The 17,633-nt window shown below is 39.7% G+C and overlaps 1 protein-coding gene across 1 annotated transcript in view; it reads left to right on the top strand.

Moving 5' to 3' along the window:
* The first annotated feature begins 2,060 nt into the window (after positions 1-2,060).
* The window catches only part of cntn3a.1 (contactin 3a, tandem duplicate 1), a 77,416-nt gene continuing 61,843 nt past the window's right edge, over positions 2,061-17,633 (top strand). The window contains exons 1-2 of the mRNA XM_026153117.2: positions 2,061-2,596; positions 12,328-12,471. Coding sequence (XP_026008902.1) covers positions 12,417-12,471 — 55 coding nt within the window. The 5' untranslated portion in view covers positions 2,061-2,596; positions 12,328-12,416. The remainder of the gene's footprint in view (positions 2,597-12,327; positions 12,472-17,633) is intronic.

The following is a 17,633-nucleotide window of genomic DNA, read 5'->3' as shown; positions in this document are numbered from 1 at the left end:
TTGTAATAAGTCCTGACTGAACTTTATGAGCTGGCAGTCTTTCTAGTTTTGTATACTACAAGTAATGATGTATGATTAACTGAAAAAATCTTGGAGACAGCTTAATGTCTCCTGAAGTACATCAGAATACACTTAAAGTATATATAAAAAAGTCACTGTGAAAGATGGTCCCTTTCATGAGGTAGACTGTACACAGAAATGCACCAACAATAGTAAATGGACCTCTAAATTCTTTAAAGTGGCAGTAAGCAACTTTTCACCTGTGAGTTTTTGGTTTAAAAACATCCAGCATTACCATTCTAATAAATAGGAAGGTTTGATTTCTTTAAAAAAATGTCAGCTGAATGTTGCCTTTAAATCAGGTGAAATTCTATTTCATGTTCACTCTTGTTTGTTTTCCTGTCCCTTTCTATCACTTACCCTTTTTATCTTCTTCGCTTCTTCCAACAATTGGGTCTTTATTGTTTGACACAGTTACTCTGGTTGTTCCACCTTAAGCTATTTCAGCTACCTGGGGAAAGCTACTGGGAAACAACGAGGGCAAAAGTGAGAATTTAACTTTTCCAACGAAGTTTCTTTTCAGAGTTACATAGTGAAAATAAAAAGCAATCCACACACACACACACACACATACACACACAGACACACACACAGAGCATCTTTTGACACAGTGCCTGACTATAATGAACTTACAGTGGGGCAAAAAAGTATTTAGTCAGCCACCGATTGTGCAAGTTCCCCCACCTAAAATGATGACAGATGTCAGTAATTTGCACCAGAGGTACACTTCAACTGTGAGAGACAGAATGTGAAAAAAAAATCCATGAATCCACATGGTAGGATTTGTAAAGAATTTATTCGTAAATCAGGGTGGAAAATAAGTATTTGGTCAATAACAAAAATACAACTCAATACTTTGTAACATAACCTTTGTTGGCAATAACAGAGGTCAAATGTTTACTATAGGTCTTTACCAGGTTTGCACACACAGTAGCTGGTATCTTGGCCCATTCCTCCATGCAGATCTTCTCGAGAGCAGTGATGTTTTGGGGCTGTCGCCGAGCAACACGGACTTTCAACTCCCGGTGCCACAATCGGTGGCTGACTAAATACTTTTTTGCCCCACTGTACCTGATGCTCTTGTACAGAACAGTTATAAGTTACTTCTGTGTTTGAGTTCTCTTTCATTAACTATTAATTGTGTGTTCTTTGTGGCCTTAGACTGTAAGTCAATAAAAAAAAGGGTTACAAGTCGTGCCTCCACTTACATTAAATAATTATATATTAGAATAATTTAATATTTCCACACTCATAAAAGCGTGCTCTTCACATGCACGCAGGTGTTTTCAGGTATTCTGACTCATCAGCAATGGCGTCATCACATTTTGCAGGTTTTAGAGTAGAAATGTTATGGCTTACTGGGATACGTATATGGAGCAGATCTGTAGCTCGCTTTATAGCAGACACACTGGCTTGTGGTACCACCAGGAAAAACATACTCAGAACTGATACTGAAATTTACTCCATTAAGGTGAGCTTATAAAGTGTGGCACTGTGCATGTTAGCTCATTCTATTAACTTTTCAGCAATGAAATCAGTTTTTACGTAATTTGCATAATTGAACTTTTTTTTTTTTAATTGGCTTCAAAGCCATTTTAAGATTTTGCGTACAATAAATGGCATCACTTTAGAAAATATGACCCATATTATGTATAATAAGTACCAACTAAACATCAGAATGAAACCATTAGCCCACGAATTTGCGGCAATAGCTTACAGGTCAATTCTGCGTAATTAGCAATTTTGGTGCTTAAGAAATACATTTTTTTAGACAATCCTCATTATCCCCCCAAATAAAATGAATGTGTGCATACATAACTCCCGTGCCTTATCAGCCTTATCAGCCAGAAACAATAAAACTACAGTTACTTTATACAGATCCGTTCTGCTGTACCCGGATAGGTGATCATGACATTTTGAGGAAATGTCGAAGACCTGCAGCTTGGAAAAAAACGCAGACCAAACCCTCCTGCATCCACCTCTGATGTCCCGTGTGCCAGCGGCGCCGCGCGCGCAGGCAGTTGGAGAACTCACCGTGTAGACGAGCTGGACTCGCGCATTCAAAAACCAGTTTTAAGCTGCTCGCGAACTCTTTGTGTTCCTTAAACGAATTTACCCAACAACAATTATTTCAACCTCAAAACGTTCACTACGCAAACTACCACCGCTAAGGGCTTGGTTTAAATCCGCCTGCCCGCGGTGCATGCGGGACCATCGGGATATCCTACATTAATGTACCAGTGAGGAGAGCGGAGGACCGAGGTGCTGGTAATTACTCAGACGCTGAAAACACTGGGACCGACGATGAAAAGAGTAAGCGCTTACATTTAGGGTAGTCTGCCTCAAGAAAGGAGAAAGAAAGCAGTTTGGGTGTATTTAGAGAGAGCAACACCCGCACTTTGAAGAGACCAACTAAACTGTAGTCGTCTACTCGATCTGGGGACCTGCTTGGGTGAAGGAGTGAGGAGATGCGCGGTGTATCATGGATATACGAGAAGGGATGAACGACAGCAAACACCAGAGGATATGTATTCCGGTAAGGAAATACATTTATTTACTTTATTCGGTATTCTACGGAAGCTGCAGTATTCACTATTCCCGATACAGTACTGATTATTTCTTATGCCTGTGCTACGAGGTTGTTGTTATCACCGGTCTACAACTTCCACTTCTGAAATAAACCACAGTAAAGTGGAGTAAAGCTGAATATTTTAGGTATTTACCGAAACGTGATGTCAAAGAAACTGCCTTGCTCATTTTATAATATGCATTTGTTTTTGAAGTATCCCATCAATAGTACGGAGCACACATTCACACCCACATATTAGACATTCAGCGCTCAATTGCACAAGTGACGGCATTGTGTCCATGCCATTATTGCCATGCATGAGTTAGAAAACTAACAGCTTTGAAATCCCAGCTGACTGGTGCCATTTCTCATCAGATAATCACATTCTGCGTCTCCTAATTGGCCATGGCCATCATTTATACCGTGCAGCTTTTTCTGTGAGGCACAAATCCAGACCATCATTCCTCGTTCATTTAAAACCTTTTGGCAGAACACATTGCCGTCAGTGATCACCAGGGGATTGGAATCAGTCCAGTCTCATCATCTCTCCTTTTCTTTGATTGCACCGCGCTCCTCGCTTGATTGGTTCGGATTGTCTAAAGTCCTTTAGCATCCGACTCTGCTGGAAATAGTTAATCTCGTGAAATCAAGCGTCCATATGTTTCATATGGATCTTCTTTGCTTGTGATTCTGCTATTAAGTAAATTACAGTGCTTTTGCTATTAAATGTATTAGAGGTGGTTTTGATTATTAACTCTTCCCTTTGTCAGTGTTTAGTGTTGCCCCTCTCTTAGGGATACCTCAGGGGATGCTTCACAGGCGTAAATACTGTTTTTGTTTCATGTTGGCATACATTCAACTGCATGTTTGGGTATAGTTTTGTTGATTTTGTTGTTTCCACCAAACTGGAAGTGCAGTATCTCCTTTTTAAACATTTGTATTAAAGTGACTGGAATTGTAGAGTTACTACACATCTCCTTGGGGAAGTGAGCTTATGGCTGGGCAGGTTTCTGATGATGTCACCGGGACAGAAAAAGGAGGAGGGTGAACATGAAGTTCATAGTACCCCGCTGAGCCTGGTCTGCATGAGGAAAGAGGAGTCTGAGTTGGCAAAGACAAAAGTACCGCATGTGCATTCTGATTGGTTCAAGTAGGGGTTGCCTTTTTTTATTATTATTACTTTAACAAGTAAGCAAATCTATTTGGATGAGTCACTTGGTTTCTTTAAAATTCTGTTTCAGTTTTGTGTTTCTGCTGTTCATACTTGTCTCTGAGTTCACATGCAAAGAAGTGCAGACTATGGACATTTTACCTGCAGAGCTAAACTCTTTAGTCTTCATCTTTTATTCAGTTGTCTATGCAATAAGTAAGTGGGACACCAGCAGTGCATAAGCTAATCCATGTGGACAATATGCTTACCTATTGCATTAAAAAGTAAAAAAACAAAACCAAAAGAACTGACTGCTTGAATTTCTTCTTATAGGAATATTAATAATGACAACTGTAATACATCAGTATTCAGTTTAGTGAAATAACGCAGAATTCTTGCATGTATACGAGAAGTTACATTGACAAGGCGCAGTTGCTCTGAGAACTGGAAGCAAAGTTTTCTGCATTATGAACCCCAATGAAGCAGCAAACAAGCGCATTAAAATGACATTTTATATACTAGTTTTAAACATGACAAATCTGTAAAAAGACAAAATTCTGTCAATCTGTGGTTGTGACAAAAATGAGCTAGACATGAACTGTGAGAAAGCTCAGAAAATTAATTAAGTAAATAAGCAAGTTTTTTCAATTGTAGTTTATTGACATAAATACATAATTGCTTATCATTAAAAAAGGAAATATATGTCCACACTGATAAAAAAAAAGTGCAAGTTTGTGCTTTAAAGATATTTTCTAGACCAACACTATAATATATGCATGTGTAAAATGTTTAGAAGGGGAATTGGCCTCCTCTGGATGTGATGCAGGTCACACATGGACTGCACAAGTGTCTCCATTCCTGGAGTAGTGCATCCTGCAGCTGTGCAGTGGTCATTCATCGAAGCTACCACTGTTGAGCACATCAACACATCTTCAATAAAAGACGTATCCGGACTAACTGCTGGCTAATGAAGCGTCCGGATATGATTGTGATCCTGAAAGTCCTTCACTATTCCCACTGTGGGCAGGCAGGTATTGTCCTTTCTAAACAGCCGCAGGGCGGGGTTCTGCTGCAAGAATGTCACAAGTACAGATGGGAGCACTTCATGTTGGTACCGCTATCATGGACATGCAAACCTGCCATCATGGCAGTAGTCAGGTCAACTTAAGTCAGTCACGGCAAGTCAGCACCAATTACAGTGTTGTGTGACCACTGGCTTGTGAATATCTATCTATCTATCTATCTATCTATCTATCTATCTATCTATCTATCTATCTATCTATCTATCTATCTATCTATCTATCTATCTATCTATCTATCTATCTATCTATCTATCTATCTATCTATCTATCTATCTATCTATCTATCTATCTATCTATCTATGCTTTAAACAATGGTCCTTACGGAGACTTAAAATCTGTCTTAGAGGATCTGTCTTCCTTACAGTAATAGCAGTTTGCCTTTTCTCCATCAAGGGCAGAAAATTACCTCCCATGATGACAGCTGAGATCAAGCAAGTGCTAAATTAGTGTATTTAAAAAACTATTAATTGGGAGGCTTTTATTATCCTAATTGGCATCCTTAATTGGTAATTTAGTAAAAGCATGTGCACTGGGATTGTCAGCTTGTGCCTAAAAACATTTATAGAGTGTTAAAATTACTTGTAAGAGAAGGCAAGGCAGGTTGATTTGTAGAGTTCATTTGCTCGAGGCAATGAAATTTTGACTCTCTGGTTATAAAACACAAGAAGGCGTTAAGATCTAAAAAAAACATGAGGTAAAATTAAAGACAGTACATAATCAGTACTTATTATCTATCTACATATCTGTTTCCCAAAACCATGTATATATCTTACTAATTTCAGACTTTTTCAATTAATTTGTTTCTATGGGTTTAACCACGTAAGCAGCAATGTTTTTAAGGGTTTTTAGAAAATGTTGAAATGGATTTAGATGCATGGCTCTATTCTCGGTTCTAAATTATTACCACACACTGGCTCATTATGCTAAAATTTGGTCTTGGAGCATGTATGCAAGCAGGGAGAACCTTTCAACATGCTCAGTTGCTCTTGTCACAGGGGAGATTGGAATGAGCGCGTTAGTGGAGCGCCCCTGGTGCGGTCTGGAGAAATGAAAAAGCTGGCATGTGTTATGTCACGCCTGCAGCTTGTGTGCTTAGATCAAAACACTATTAGTCTCTTTGTCTTGTGCCACTATTTGAGGTAGAATCTTGGCTGGGGAATACACTGGCACTTCCTTTGCCTCCTGCGGTGTGCCATTTGTGGGGAAGACGGAAAAAAATATTTGGGCATACATAAAATCTTTAGCTAAAGAAAGTTTTGTTGTTACTCATCATATGCAAATAGATTCTTCTGTGCTTCGTCAACATTGCACTTGTGTTGAATTCTTATACGTAGTACAATAATTAATACAGTGAGAAGTACAGTCACATTTAAATTGTGCAAGGGGCTACAAATACAGATATGGCACCATGTTAAAATTTAGCAAAACCCATAGTGACAATGAAAACAAAGCATAGTCAATATCTACATACCTTTATAAAAATAAAGTAAAAAAACATCTAAAATACATGCAGTGCAGTGAAAAAGTATATTTAATACTTGACAAAAGGAACCTGTGAAAAAGCTAAATGCAGTTTTGAAATAATCTTTTCATTAATAAGTAGGTTAAAAGATCTAAAAAAAAAGTGACACATCAACACACGAAGTCACCGACGTCTGTCAGCTAGGAAAAGGTTAAAGAGCCATTTCTAGCCATTACTCACACATGAAGAAAACTAGAGAAAAAGTAGTGAGCCTTCCCAGCAGTAGCCAGCCTACCAAAAATTTAGTATTACATGACTCATCCAGGAGATCACAAAAGAACCCAGAACAACATCTAAAGAACTGCAGCCATACTTGCCTCAGTTAAAGTCGTGACTCAATAATCAGAAAAAATTGGAAATATGGAATTCATGGGAGAATTCCAAGGAAAACAAACACTGCTGACCAAAAAGAACACAAAAAATCCTGATAACCTCGAGACTGTTGGGTAAATATTCTCTGGACTAATGAGACAAGAAGGTTTGAGTCCCCTTACACCTGGTGTAAAACGAACACATCATCATTATATAATAAGAACATCATAGTAACAGCCATTTATAGTGGTGGTAGTGTGATGGCCTGGCTGCTTTGTTGCTTCAGGATCTGGATGACTTGATGGTACCATGAATTCTGCTCTCTACCAGAAAATCCTGAAGGAGAATGTCCGGCCATCAGTTTTTGCCCTAAAGGTCAAGCTTATTTGGATTATGCAGCAGGACAATGATCCGAAGTACACCAGCAAGTCCACCTCTGGATGACTAAAAAACAAAAACAAAAAACAAAAAAAACAAAAAATGAAGGTTTTGGAGTGGCAGAGTCAAAGTCTGGACTTCAACCTAGTTGAAATGCTTTGGCATGGCCTTGAACAGGCCATTCATGCTTGAAAACCCTCTGATGTGGCTGAATTATAACAAAGAAGAGTGGGCCAAAATTCCTCCACAGTGATGTGAAATACACACTGCCAGTTATCATAAAAGCTTTATTGCAGTTCTTGCTGCCAAGGGTGGCACAACCAGGTAGAAGGTTTTGGAGGCATTTACTATTTCACATAGAGCCAGGTAGGTTTGGACAGCTTTTTTTTTCTCTAATAAATTGAATTATCATTTTAAAACTGCATTTTGTATTTACTTGGGTTATCTTTGTCCAATATTAAAACTTGCTGGATAATGTGAGGCACTTAAATGTAACAAATATGCAAAAAGAAATCAAGAAGGGGCCAAAGACTTATTCACCGCACTACTATCTACTCCATTATTAGTGGCACTTGTCTGGGAGGTGCTTGTTAAACTTTGATTTGTGTGTGGTGAATCCAAGAATGCAGGACATAGAAATAATTTCACATTTGCTACTACTACCAGTCTCAAGTTGAGCATCACCACAAAATAAATTTTGAATGACCGGAGGCACTCGGAGCTGTGAGATGAGCCACACGTGCAAGGAAAACACTGATCGAGCTGGTGTCTGCAGATTAAGTGAAGCCACAGCTCAGGTGATTAAAGATGCAGCATTGTATGCCATTCCTCCTGGTCTTGTCTCATTCCTGCAGAGTGTGGGAGTCTGGCCTCATTCATGATTCAGAGCTTGGGGGCCGGGAGGGGCTGGAGGGAGTGCATGTGCGTGTGTGTGGGGGATGCTCTTGCTTCTTAGTGTGAATTTTATCTTCATCTGGACTCTCCAACCACAAAAGGGACCCAGAGTAACCTTCTATTAATATATTTTTAAGCCCTAAAAACTGATGACAGCTGAAAGATCGGGTGTAGGGGAGAGGGTCGAATCAGTTGCCATCACTGTCAAAGTGTGCGGTTTACTGAACTGTAGTCTATGGTTTATAAGCTCCAGCTGGTGCTGTCAGAGAACAAGAGGATGAGTGGTGTCACTTTGACAACGCTGAAATTTGGAGGAGTGCTTTGTCTCTACAAATCTGAAGCTTCCCTGGAAGCAGCTGCGTATCCTCAAAAGTAAAACGAAACACTCGGTTTTGCATTCAAAGTTCTTTCTGCTGTTCTCTCATAAGCTCCTTTAAGTCAGAGAAGATTTCAAGTTTAACTCATTAGCTGATTGACAGAAACCAAACAAGCGCGATTTAGTCACTGAAGTAAATTTTTAAGCAAAGATGCCAAATATTTGATGGGCGTAGCTTCTTAAATGTGGGTATTAGCTGATTTTTCCCGTCTTATATGCGCAAATAAATTCCGTTTCCTTGGGTTTTAAAACAGACAAGTTCACTGGGTGGGTGGATGCTTGAGCATTTGGCTGCTGATAAGACTGCTGGTTTGACATACCATATGCCAGAGACACACTAAGGAAAACGATGGTTGGAGCTCATTAAAATTATTGTGGCCATGTGTAATGAACTTGCTAACTGTCTTTGAAATGGTTGCCTTGAAGACAGGGATCTGGACTTTGCCCACTTGCAGTCAGTTGCCATCTTCAAAGTGATTTTGGTTCTTTAAGATGGTGCTACCACAGCAATAAGGTACTCAGTCTGCTATCAGTTTCAGGGGTCAAGTTGGCAATTATTGCAATCCGCTTGTCATAATATGACAATTAACTGTGATAAATAAGTAAAAGACACAAATCTGTTGCTGTCTATATATGGCAAGAATCACACCAACTACTTACATTATGAGTCCAACCAGAAGCTCATAGTTAAATAAAACAGAGATTCAGAAATTCCTCCACAAATAGTGACATAGTTGCTGTAAGCTGGCAGTTTAACTGTATGATAACATAGGTGCTCAGCAACATTGCTTTAACGTAGGGAAATACAACCAGCTGGCAGATAGCTGAGCCAAGTCGTTGATGAATTATGCTCATTAGTGCGGATTGATTGCAATGTGTTGTCTTAGTCACACAATGATTGGAGAAAGGTTGTCTCCCACCCAGCAACCACTTTCAATTGCCTTGCTATGATATACAGTGATGTAGCTGACTAAAGAAAATCTTGGTGAAGTCATGCCTAAGTTGGTTGATTGGTTACAGAAAAAAAGAAGCTTTTTGTCTGTATTTAACTAAATCTGCCACATTGCAGATTAATTAAATGTAGAGCCTTACTCTTTTAGCTTAAATTAAATAATTTACAAAATCCAGTGTTGTATATTAAAGAATTTCCACATAGTTATTTTATTTCAGTCATAACAACAAACTCAACATATTCTGGCTCATATTTGTATATATTACCAAAAATATAATAATGCAGACTCAATTCTGGATCGCAGTACAATAATTTTGAGTAAAACTGTTAATCAGCCTCATGTCCTGAGCCGTAACAGTTCCTGTTGTGTATCGTTTTCCATTTGATGGCAAACCGTCCAGCTTGGTTTGAACGCGGCTGCTACTCTAGTCTCTTGAGCCTTCAAAGCTGTGTAGAACAAATTTAGACCAAACAGCAAAATATGTCAATTCAGATATTTTCAGTCTCAAAGCTTCAAAACTTTGCAGGGTTTTCTCTTTATCAAAGTAACATGGACGATTTGGTTGGATGAGCTCTTGTCAACCAGCCGACCTGAAAGCTTCAGGCTAATAACTTGACGAGTGACAAGAAGAAGACAGCGCTGTTAGTGAGTGTTTGCGTGTCATCTCACTGCTTGAGAGAAGAAATAACAGGGTCCCCCAGCTGGTACTGGTATAAGGTTATTGTGGCAAATGAGTATGCAAACCATTTCAAATATTCTGATTGGATTTGTACTGAAAAACTGGTTAAGGCATTAGTCAAAAAGAAAGAAACCATACAAATGTGTGTTCTTCATTACATGCAGTGCACCTGTTTTATTCTCCTTTACTTTCATCTGCATATGTGCAGTGAGAGGCTGACTTTGCGGCTGCGTTCCATTTAAGTGTTGTTGAGTTTGTGCAAATTGGGTCAGGAAATGTTTAGGCCAGGACTGTCATTCCAGGCCTTGATCATAATCCATTTTTCAAACACGGGCTTTTTTTCCAACAACATGAAAGAGGTTGAAACTTGAAAGGCAAAGTTTGAAAGCCTTCCTTATCATTAACTTTCATCTGATAAAGCAAACAAATGAGAGAATCAATTTGTGATGAAAGTAAGTCATTGGCCTTGTCGCTACCACTTAAGGTCACGAGGCTAATCAATTTGCACTGAATAGGAAGTCAAATGCTGGCCACGACTCAACTCCCCTAGACATCATCTTAGTGCTGAGCTTCTTTGGATCAAAAGGCTTTCTTTTGTCCCTCCACTAACCCTGTTGTCTGATGTCTCGTGTCTCGAGGCTTGCAGCCTAATAGAGATCAAAAGATTGGTGTTAGAGGCCAGCAGATAGTAGCTTTTTTGAATGGGGCCTCTCAGTAGTTCACACATTCCGGTCATGTTCAGTTGTGTTGCTGTCAGGGCAGGATAAATTAATTTTAGATGACCAGACTGTAAAACGTTTAATGGCTGACAAAACAATTACTTGAACATTTTTAAAAAAAACATGAAGTGTTTGTCGAAATGCGAGTGTCAAATTGCAGTGACAGTTCAATCTGCAGCCCGTGGTGACACACACGTTTACTTTAGTAGTCAAATTAAAACTGTACACATGCACGTTACATTAGATGTCGCCCGGACATTGAAGTAGCAATGCGCAAGTGTGCGGCTGGAATTTTTAAAGACTCCTATTTTTTCAATTAAAGACATAATGTTGAGTAATTTATTCAGCACATTTCTCACAATTATTCACTCAAAGGAGGCACATTCCAAAAATATCCAGGAGGGATTTGAAGTGTCTCTGTTTTATTAATGAAAGCCAACATTTACTCCTGACATTTGCATCGTAATAACTGCGAGATAAGTTGGAACTAAGATGACTCTCTAAACCCAATCTCCATAATGAGATTTATAGGGGAAGGGTGTTGCCTTTAATGGTTAAGTACATGCAGAAAGAGGAATAGTGTAGGCAAATGTGTCAGGGACGCAGTTGATATATTCACATAAGCATCAGTATGCTCTATCATGCTTTTCAGCGGCGCAAGGATAGAAGGCGCGCATATAACTGAGAAAGCGTAATCGTTCAGTTGTCTCTGCTTTTTTGGCACGCGGCTCCTGATAGACTACACTGTATGTTCTTATTAATTCCCCCCCTCTCATTTATTTCAGCATGCTTATGGTTTGGAGTCAGAGGAAGCTTTACCATCAGTCAGTTAAATGTTCCAGGGAGAGTTGGTTTGAACAAAGGCAATGGCTAATTTCCCCCCTTCATCCTTTTTCACTCCATACGCAGCCTCACGTACGCAAACATTTATCTGCTGCTTTATCAGAAAGGATCTTGGCTATCACCATGTTAGGGATGTATGTGTATTTAAACAAATAAACAGGCTGCATCATTGTTTATCAGTGACGGGAGGAGTGCGACTTATTCTCATATCACAACTTGTTTGGGACTTCATTTAAGTAAGAAGGAGAGATAAATTACAGTTTAGCCTTTGAGAAAATCAATTGCAAGTCTCCCAGGGGGACTGAAAATGTTTTTGTACTGTGTACAGTCAGCGCTTTGTGTCAGACGTACATAATCCCCCTCGTTCAGGCAGAATCCAGGAGCCAGGACGCTACTTTATTACGTGCTAGGGATGTGTCTGACAACCAGCGTGCTTTTTGTTTTGTCTCAGTAAGTTTGAGCACAAGTGAGCAATCCCTTTATGTTTCTCTCGCAGCCATGATCCCTATTATGAAACGTTGAGCACACTTAAGCAAACTCTGCAACAGTGGAAGCCTTTTGTGCACCACAAGATCTGCAGCTAAAACAAAAAGCACCTGCCAAATATTACCTGTTACCTAAAATACGTTTTCTACATGTTAACATTAACTTCTTGTTTTATATGTCACAAACATGGACAGTAATGGTTCTCATGAAATCCATCCAACTGTTTTGAATCGAGATTAGAGATTTTGAATGTTTAATGGTTTCCTCCCCTTTGCTTTCTTTCTTCTTCTTTTTTTTTTGACAGAACAACAGTGAAAGTGCTGGAAAGGACAAAGCTGTGATTCTACACACCTGTGATTGGAAGTGAGCTTTTATTGACCTGAGACCATTAAAATGAAGTTGCTATGGAAACTTATAGTGCTGCTGTCATTGGTGGAACGCCTGGCAGGTAAGCCTCCCAAATGTGTATTCTTGTCTTGATGCCTATGGTCTATGTTGAATTCAGAACAGATGGCTCTTAAAATTAAAAGAGAAAAATAAAAGATTTTTTTAAGGAAAAGAGTGCCCAAAGCTTTGAACAATTTTACAAATGTTAGGAAATGTTCATGTTGCTGTTCCTTTCATTGGCAGCTCAAGGCAAGAAAATCGACAATCTCTCAGTTGTGCATAGCAACTATTTCTCTCTTTCTCTTTTTCTTTTGTTTTTTCCCAGGCATCCTGTTGCAAAAAACAATCAGCCAGGTTTCCATCTCTGAAAGGCAGCCTCTTTCTATCAGTTGAGCGTGCAGTCATTCATTTTAAATAGTGCCTCAATTGTTACCTAAATGAGATCGCGCCGGTCGTAGTACTGGAATCTTGCTTTGTGATCTTGCTTTTAATGAGAAACCTAATTTTCCTCCCTTACAAATTTTTCGGGGTCAAATGGTAGCTCTCTGCAGAATGTCAGAGTTTGAAACTGAGAGCAAGATGAATAAGGGCTTTGTTGCATGAGCACAGTATCTTGAGGAATGAGTAATCTTTCATGTTGCCTTGCTCAAAATCAGCAGCCCCTCCTCACAGCTGGGACCTAAAATAATTAGTGTGCGTGCATGTGTTTGTGACTGTCACTGTGTGAATTTACGTGCACACGCGGGTCTTTTGTTTTTTTCTTTTTCAAAAGCGCGACGGCATGTCGGCACCTAAAATTGCCTACATGGCAATTAGCACCACTTATCACTAATTCCAATACACATCAGTGGACGTCTAATGAGGCTTTCCTCGGGGAGCTGTGACTTGCTATGGGATTACAATCTATACCACAATTCTGGACTGCATATTATGGCCTACTTAGGCATTCTCTTAAATATACAGACAAGACAGTGTCTTTGACATCGATGGAAACCCTGGAAGAGTTTTGATGTCAGACAAACTGCCTACAGGAGACAATTTAGGGCTGCAGTCTGCGCAGTCACAAAATTTGCTCTTGCAATCACGAGCTGCAGAACCCACATTCAGACGTTGCTATTCAAAGCAATTTAACGCTTAACAAAGGAGCAGAGGGCAAATCGTTTCTGAAAAGCATTGTGTTGCACTCCCCTTGCTTCAGTCCTGAGCCTGACATTCACAGTTGGTAACACAGAGTAACTGAGCATTAATATTCAGTGTGGAGTTACATTACATTGTTCTGCTTACGATAGAAAAGCATGGTGCAATGTAAGTACAGACCTCCAAAGCCTCTGTGTTCTACAGAAGACATGATCATTCTTTCAGCATGCAGACTTGAAATACTTGGTAGAGACAGTACTTGGTAGGTTATTTATCCAGACTCTGTGTTCTTTTTAAGAGTAAGCATTGGCTGTGTGGGAGAGCAGTAGGGCCAAGGGGAAGTTATTCCCATAGTGAGTTTATCTGAAGTTAACCGCCTCTCCCCCTATTGCTCTCTGAAGGTTTCAATGTCCGGTTGCATGGGTGTGCACTATATGCAGGAGTGAGTGAGTAAGACAGAGAGCAAGAGAGCAATCATGATGCAGTTTGCCCACATAGATGCAGCTAACCTTCATACTAGGGATACACCAGTCCAATATTTGGATTGGTCTGATCCTCAGAAAACACATTTGCATCGTCTATGGGGCTAAACTGAATTCTAGGATTTCAGTGTTTACGAAGCTATGCTAAGTAAAACCACAAGCACTGCATGTGGTTGCTAAAGGCAGAGCTATCATATCATAGGGACGGGGTCAGCAGTTGAGGGTATTTCACACCTGCAGTACTGACAGGTTTTTGACTTGATGCCAAACTTTGGTCAAGTGAGCGCAGTGAGATTAGGAGTAAGGAAATGAGGAACTAGCATGATCATGAATGGCAGCGGCCTGCATTAACCTAATGACTCTCACACTGAGCTCTAACATGTGAATAATATATATTTTTAAATTGTATTTATTTTTGTTTAATTAATCAATCAGATGGTTTTCATTACATGTTCATTGCACAATTTTCCTTAAGAGAAAGAAGTTGTAAAAGGTTTCCACAGGTGACCCTGTTAAAGGATGAGTTATATTTGCAGCTGCCTCTGTCTCTGGATCACGGAGTGGACTTTTGGTGTGGTGCCGCTGAGCTATTGGTAGGCTGTCCGCTCTGCATCGCTCTCTGTGTGATTACTGTGCAGATTTCATGAGGAGCACGAGCATGTTGCCTCAGCTTCTGGTCTGACATCTGAGGTGGGGGAAGCTAGCAGGGACCAACACAGAATGTCAGTTGCTCCTGTGGAATGGTCTTTTAGGTCAAAAATACCCATACAGCGTACACTATGTCCTCCACCATGTCCACCTGTTTTTTCCACAGTTTTTTTGTAATTTGTTGCATCTGCTCTGTCACGTTCCTGGGTCTGTTGATCCAGCGTTTTGAGTTTTAGTTTATTTGGATGTTATGTTTAAGTTCTTTAGGCTAGCTAAGTTCATTTGTTTATTAGTTTTATTTATTAGTTTCTCTTTGTGTTTTCTACCCCTGTGTTTAAGTTTCCCTCTCCCTGTTTCCCTCTTCTGTTGTCAAAGTTTATATTGTCTTGTCTGCGTCTCATGTTTCCTGTTTTATTTTGAAGGTCTGTGTCCTATGTCAGTGTAGTCAGCTTTGCTTCCTTTGTCTGGTTATGTCAGACTAGTGTCTGCTGTTTCCCCATGTGTTTCCACTTCCCCTAATCACCCTTGTGTGTATTTAGTCTGTGTGTTTCTGCTCATTCTTTGTCAGGTCATCTGTTGTTCACGCCATGTTTCTAGGTTTCATGTCCAGGTTTTTCATGTTGTTTGTTTATTTCTCCCAGTTTAGGTTAATGTTAGTTTTCTTTCAGTTTGCCTTGCCCTTTGGACTTGGGCGTTTCAGAATGGCTCTAGCACTCCACCTATGCAGGTTATGTTGAAGTACTACAGACACACAGTTTGAGCTGAATGAACGAAATTTATTGCATGTATGTAACATGCCAAGATGGACGAAAGAGTCCATGGAGACCCCATGATCCAAACCCAACACGAAGTCCAACATTTTGAATTGAAAATGGCAATTTTTGCAATTTCCAGGCATTGTACTTTTGTGAACTCCTCCTAGGGATCAACTTCAACTTCATATTCGGTCAGACTAAACTACAGACCTGGGCCACATTAAACTGCTTTTCAATTTTCACCACGTGGCACCATAGCGAATTTCGATAATTTGCCATGATATTTTAATTTGTTCATATTCCCACATGCATTGTCCAATCTGGACCAAGCTTCTCAGGTTTGCGGCTCTGCTCCTGAAGACATTTCAACTGCAATATTTTACAGTGTTCACAGCATCACCTAGTGGGAACAGGAAATGTCATGTTTTACACTTTGGGGTAATGTTTCAAGGCGGATGATCCCAACAGCCTCAAATTTGTCCAGGAAAGCCTTAATGAGTTGGTCTTAGGTTACATTCGAAAGGCGTGGCCCTGGCGGCATGGTGAATTTTGATGTTTTACCATGAAGCACAAAATTGCTAGAACTGAAAGAAATGTTGGCCAATCTCCCCCAAACTTCACAGGCATGAGTCCCACCCTGAACAGATTCATATGACCATTGCCAGCAGTGGTTAGAGCGCCACCTAGTGGGAGCACTTACTGCTCCACTTAGATTGAGCCCCTCCACCAAAAAAAACAGTGAACCTTTATGATGCTTCAGTGTGAAAACCGTGAGGTTTCATTGAACGGCGCACCGTGGTTGCCATGTAAATCACCATGAAATAGGACATAGGTTTTGAAGGACTTGGAAAGCTCTAAAACTCATGAATCTTGGCACAGACCTCCAATGTGATGAAGGCTTTCATGTTTTATGGTCGCTTTCAAATTTGGCAGCCTTATGTAAGAAATGAAGACGTAAAAATTAGTCTATTGGAACCACATACTAAACTTAACAGGAAATCATGTATTTAAAATTTAATTAGCAAATTTGGCGACATTTTTCGCCATTTTAAGGCCTCAATCTTTCACGAAGAAGTCCCCCTAGAGATTTCATCAGATCAACATGATATTGTGCGGAACCTGAAGACCTTGGTCATGTTAAATTGTGAAGCTTTTGGGGTTTTGTAAAATGGTGTGGTCATGGCCGCCATGAACTACTAAACTGCTGTAACTCAAAGGCACATTGTCCAATGTCTCCCAAACTTCATAGGCAGGATGAGAATCGAGCCCCGAACACATTGATATGCCATTTCTCAGCAATAGTTAGGACACCAGCTAGTGTGAAGTGGAAATGCACAGTAGGTTATGATCATCATTCGATCTAGATGAACGTTTAACTGGTGATTCCACAAATGGCATGCATCAGTGTGACATGTTGGTAAATGGTATTCTCCATTGTCACCTAGTGGGCATAGGAGATGTTGGGCAGGGCTCGACTCCACCGCAATGCGACGGCCCTCTCTGCTTTCAGCTTTAATTTAAAATTGCTTTTATTTGAAGTTCAAATAAATCACATGTAAAATTATCCATGTACTATGTTAAATAATATGTAATTAATAGTCAAAATGATCGTTTTTATGGTTTATGCCTTACTTTGTCCCCTTGTATCATATTGATACTCAGCGTTGACAGATACCCAAAGCCAAAGATTACACCTGATGAAGCTGGATTGTTGTATCACTACTTAACACAGCAAGCAACTTCAAACACTGGGTCAAAGGTTTTTATGTGACTCTGTGGTTCTGCCATACTGTCTTAAAACAGTCAGTGGAGCATCATAAAAATTTATTACTCATGTTTTATTGAGAAATTCCATTTTTATTATGAAGTAAGTCATTACACGTAAAGCCTTGAAGGAAAAGATTGAATTTCTGCTTAATTAAAAACGAAATTCTGAAATATTCAAATGAATCAAAGGGGTAGTGTACAGCAATCTGGTCATTAGGGAAAAAAAATACTCGTGTGTCTTTTGTCATTTGCTGTGGATAGCAGCTTGCCAAAAATGATCTTCTATTGATGCAAAATATTAATTTGAACACTTTATTCAAAGTTCTACAAATTTACAAGCATCTGCCTAAAAATAATTGGCAGGAGTACAATCCTAGAAACATCTATAGTCGGCATTGAAGGAGAACAATTTTAGCAAAGCTGGATACAAAAAC

Source organism: Astatotilapia calliptera, chromosome 20 (assembly GCF_964374335.1).
Source record: "Astatotilapia calliptera chromosome 20, fAstCal68.1, whole genome shotgun sequence".
Lineage (NCBI taxonomy): Eukaryota > Metazoa > Chordata > Actinopteri > Cichliformes > Cichlidae > Astatotilapia > Astatotilapia calliptera.
Note: the sequence above shows the minus strand (reverse complement) of the source record. Positions and strands in the feature narration are given on the sequence as shown.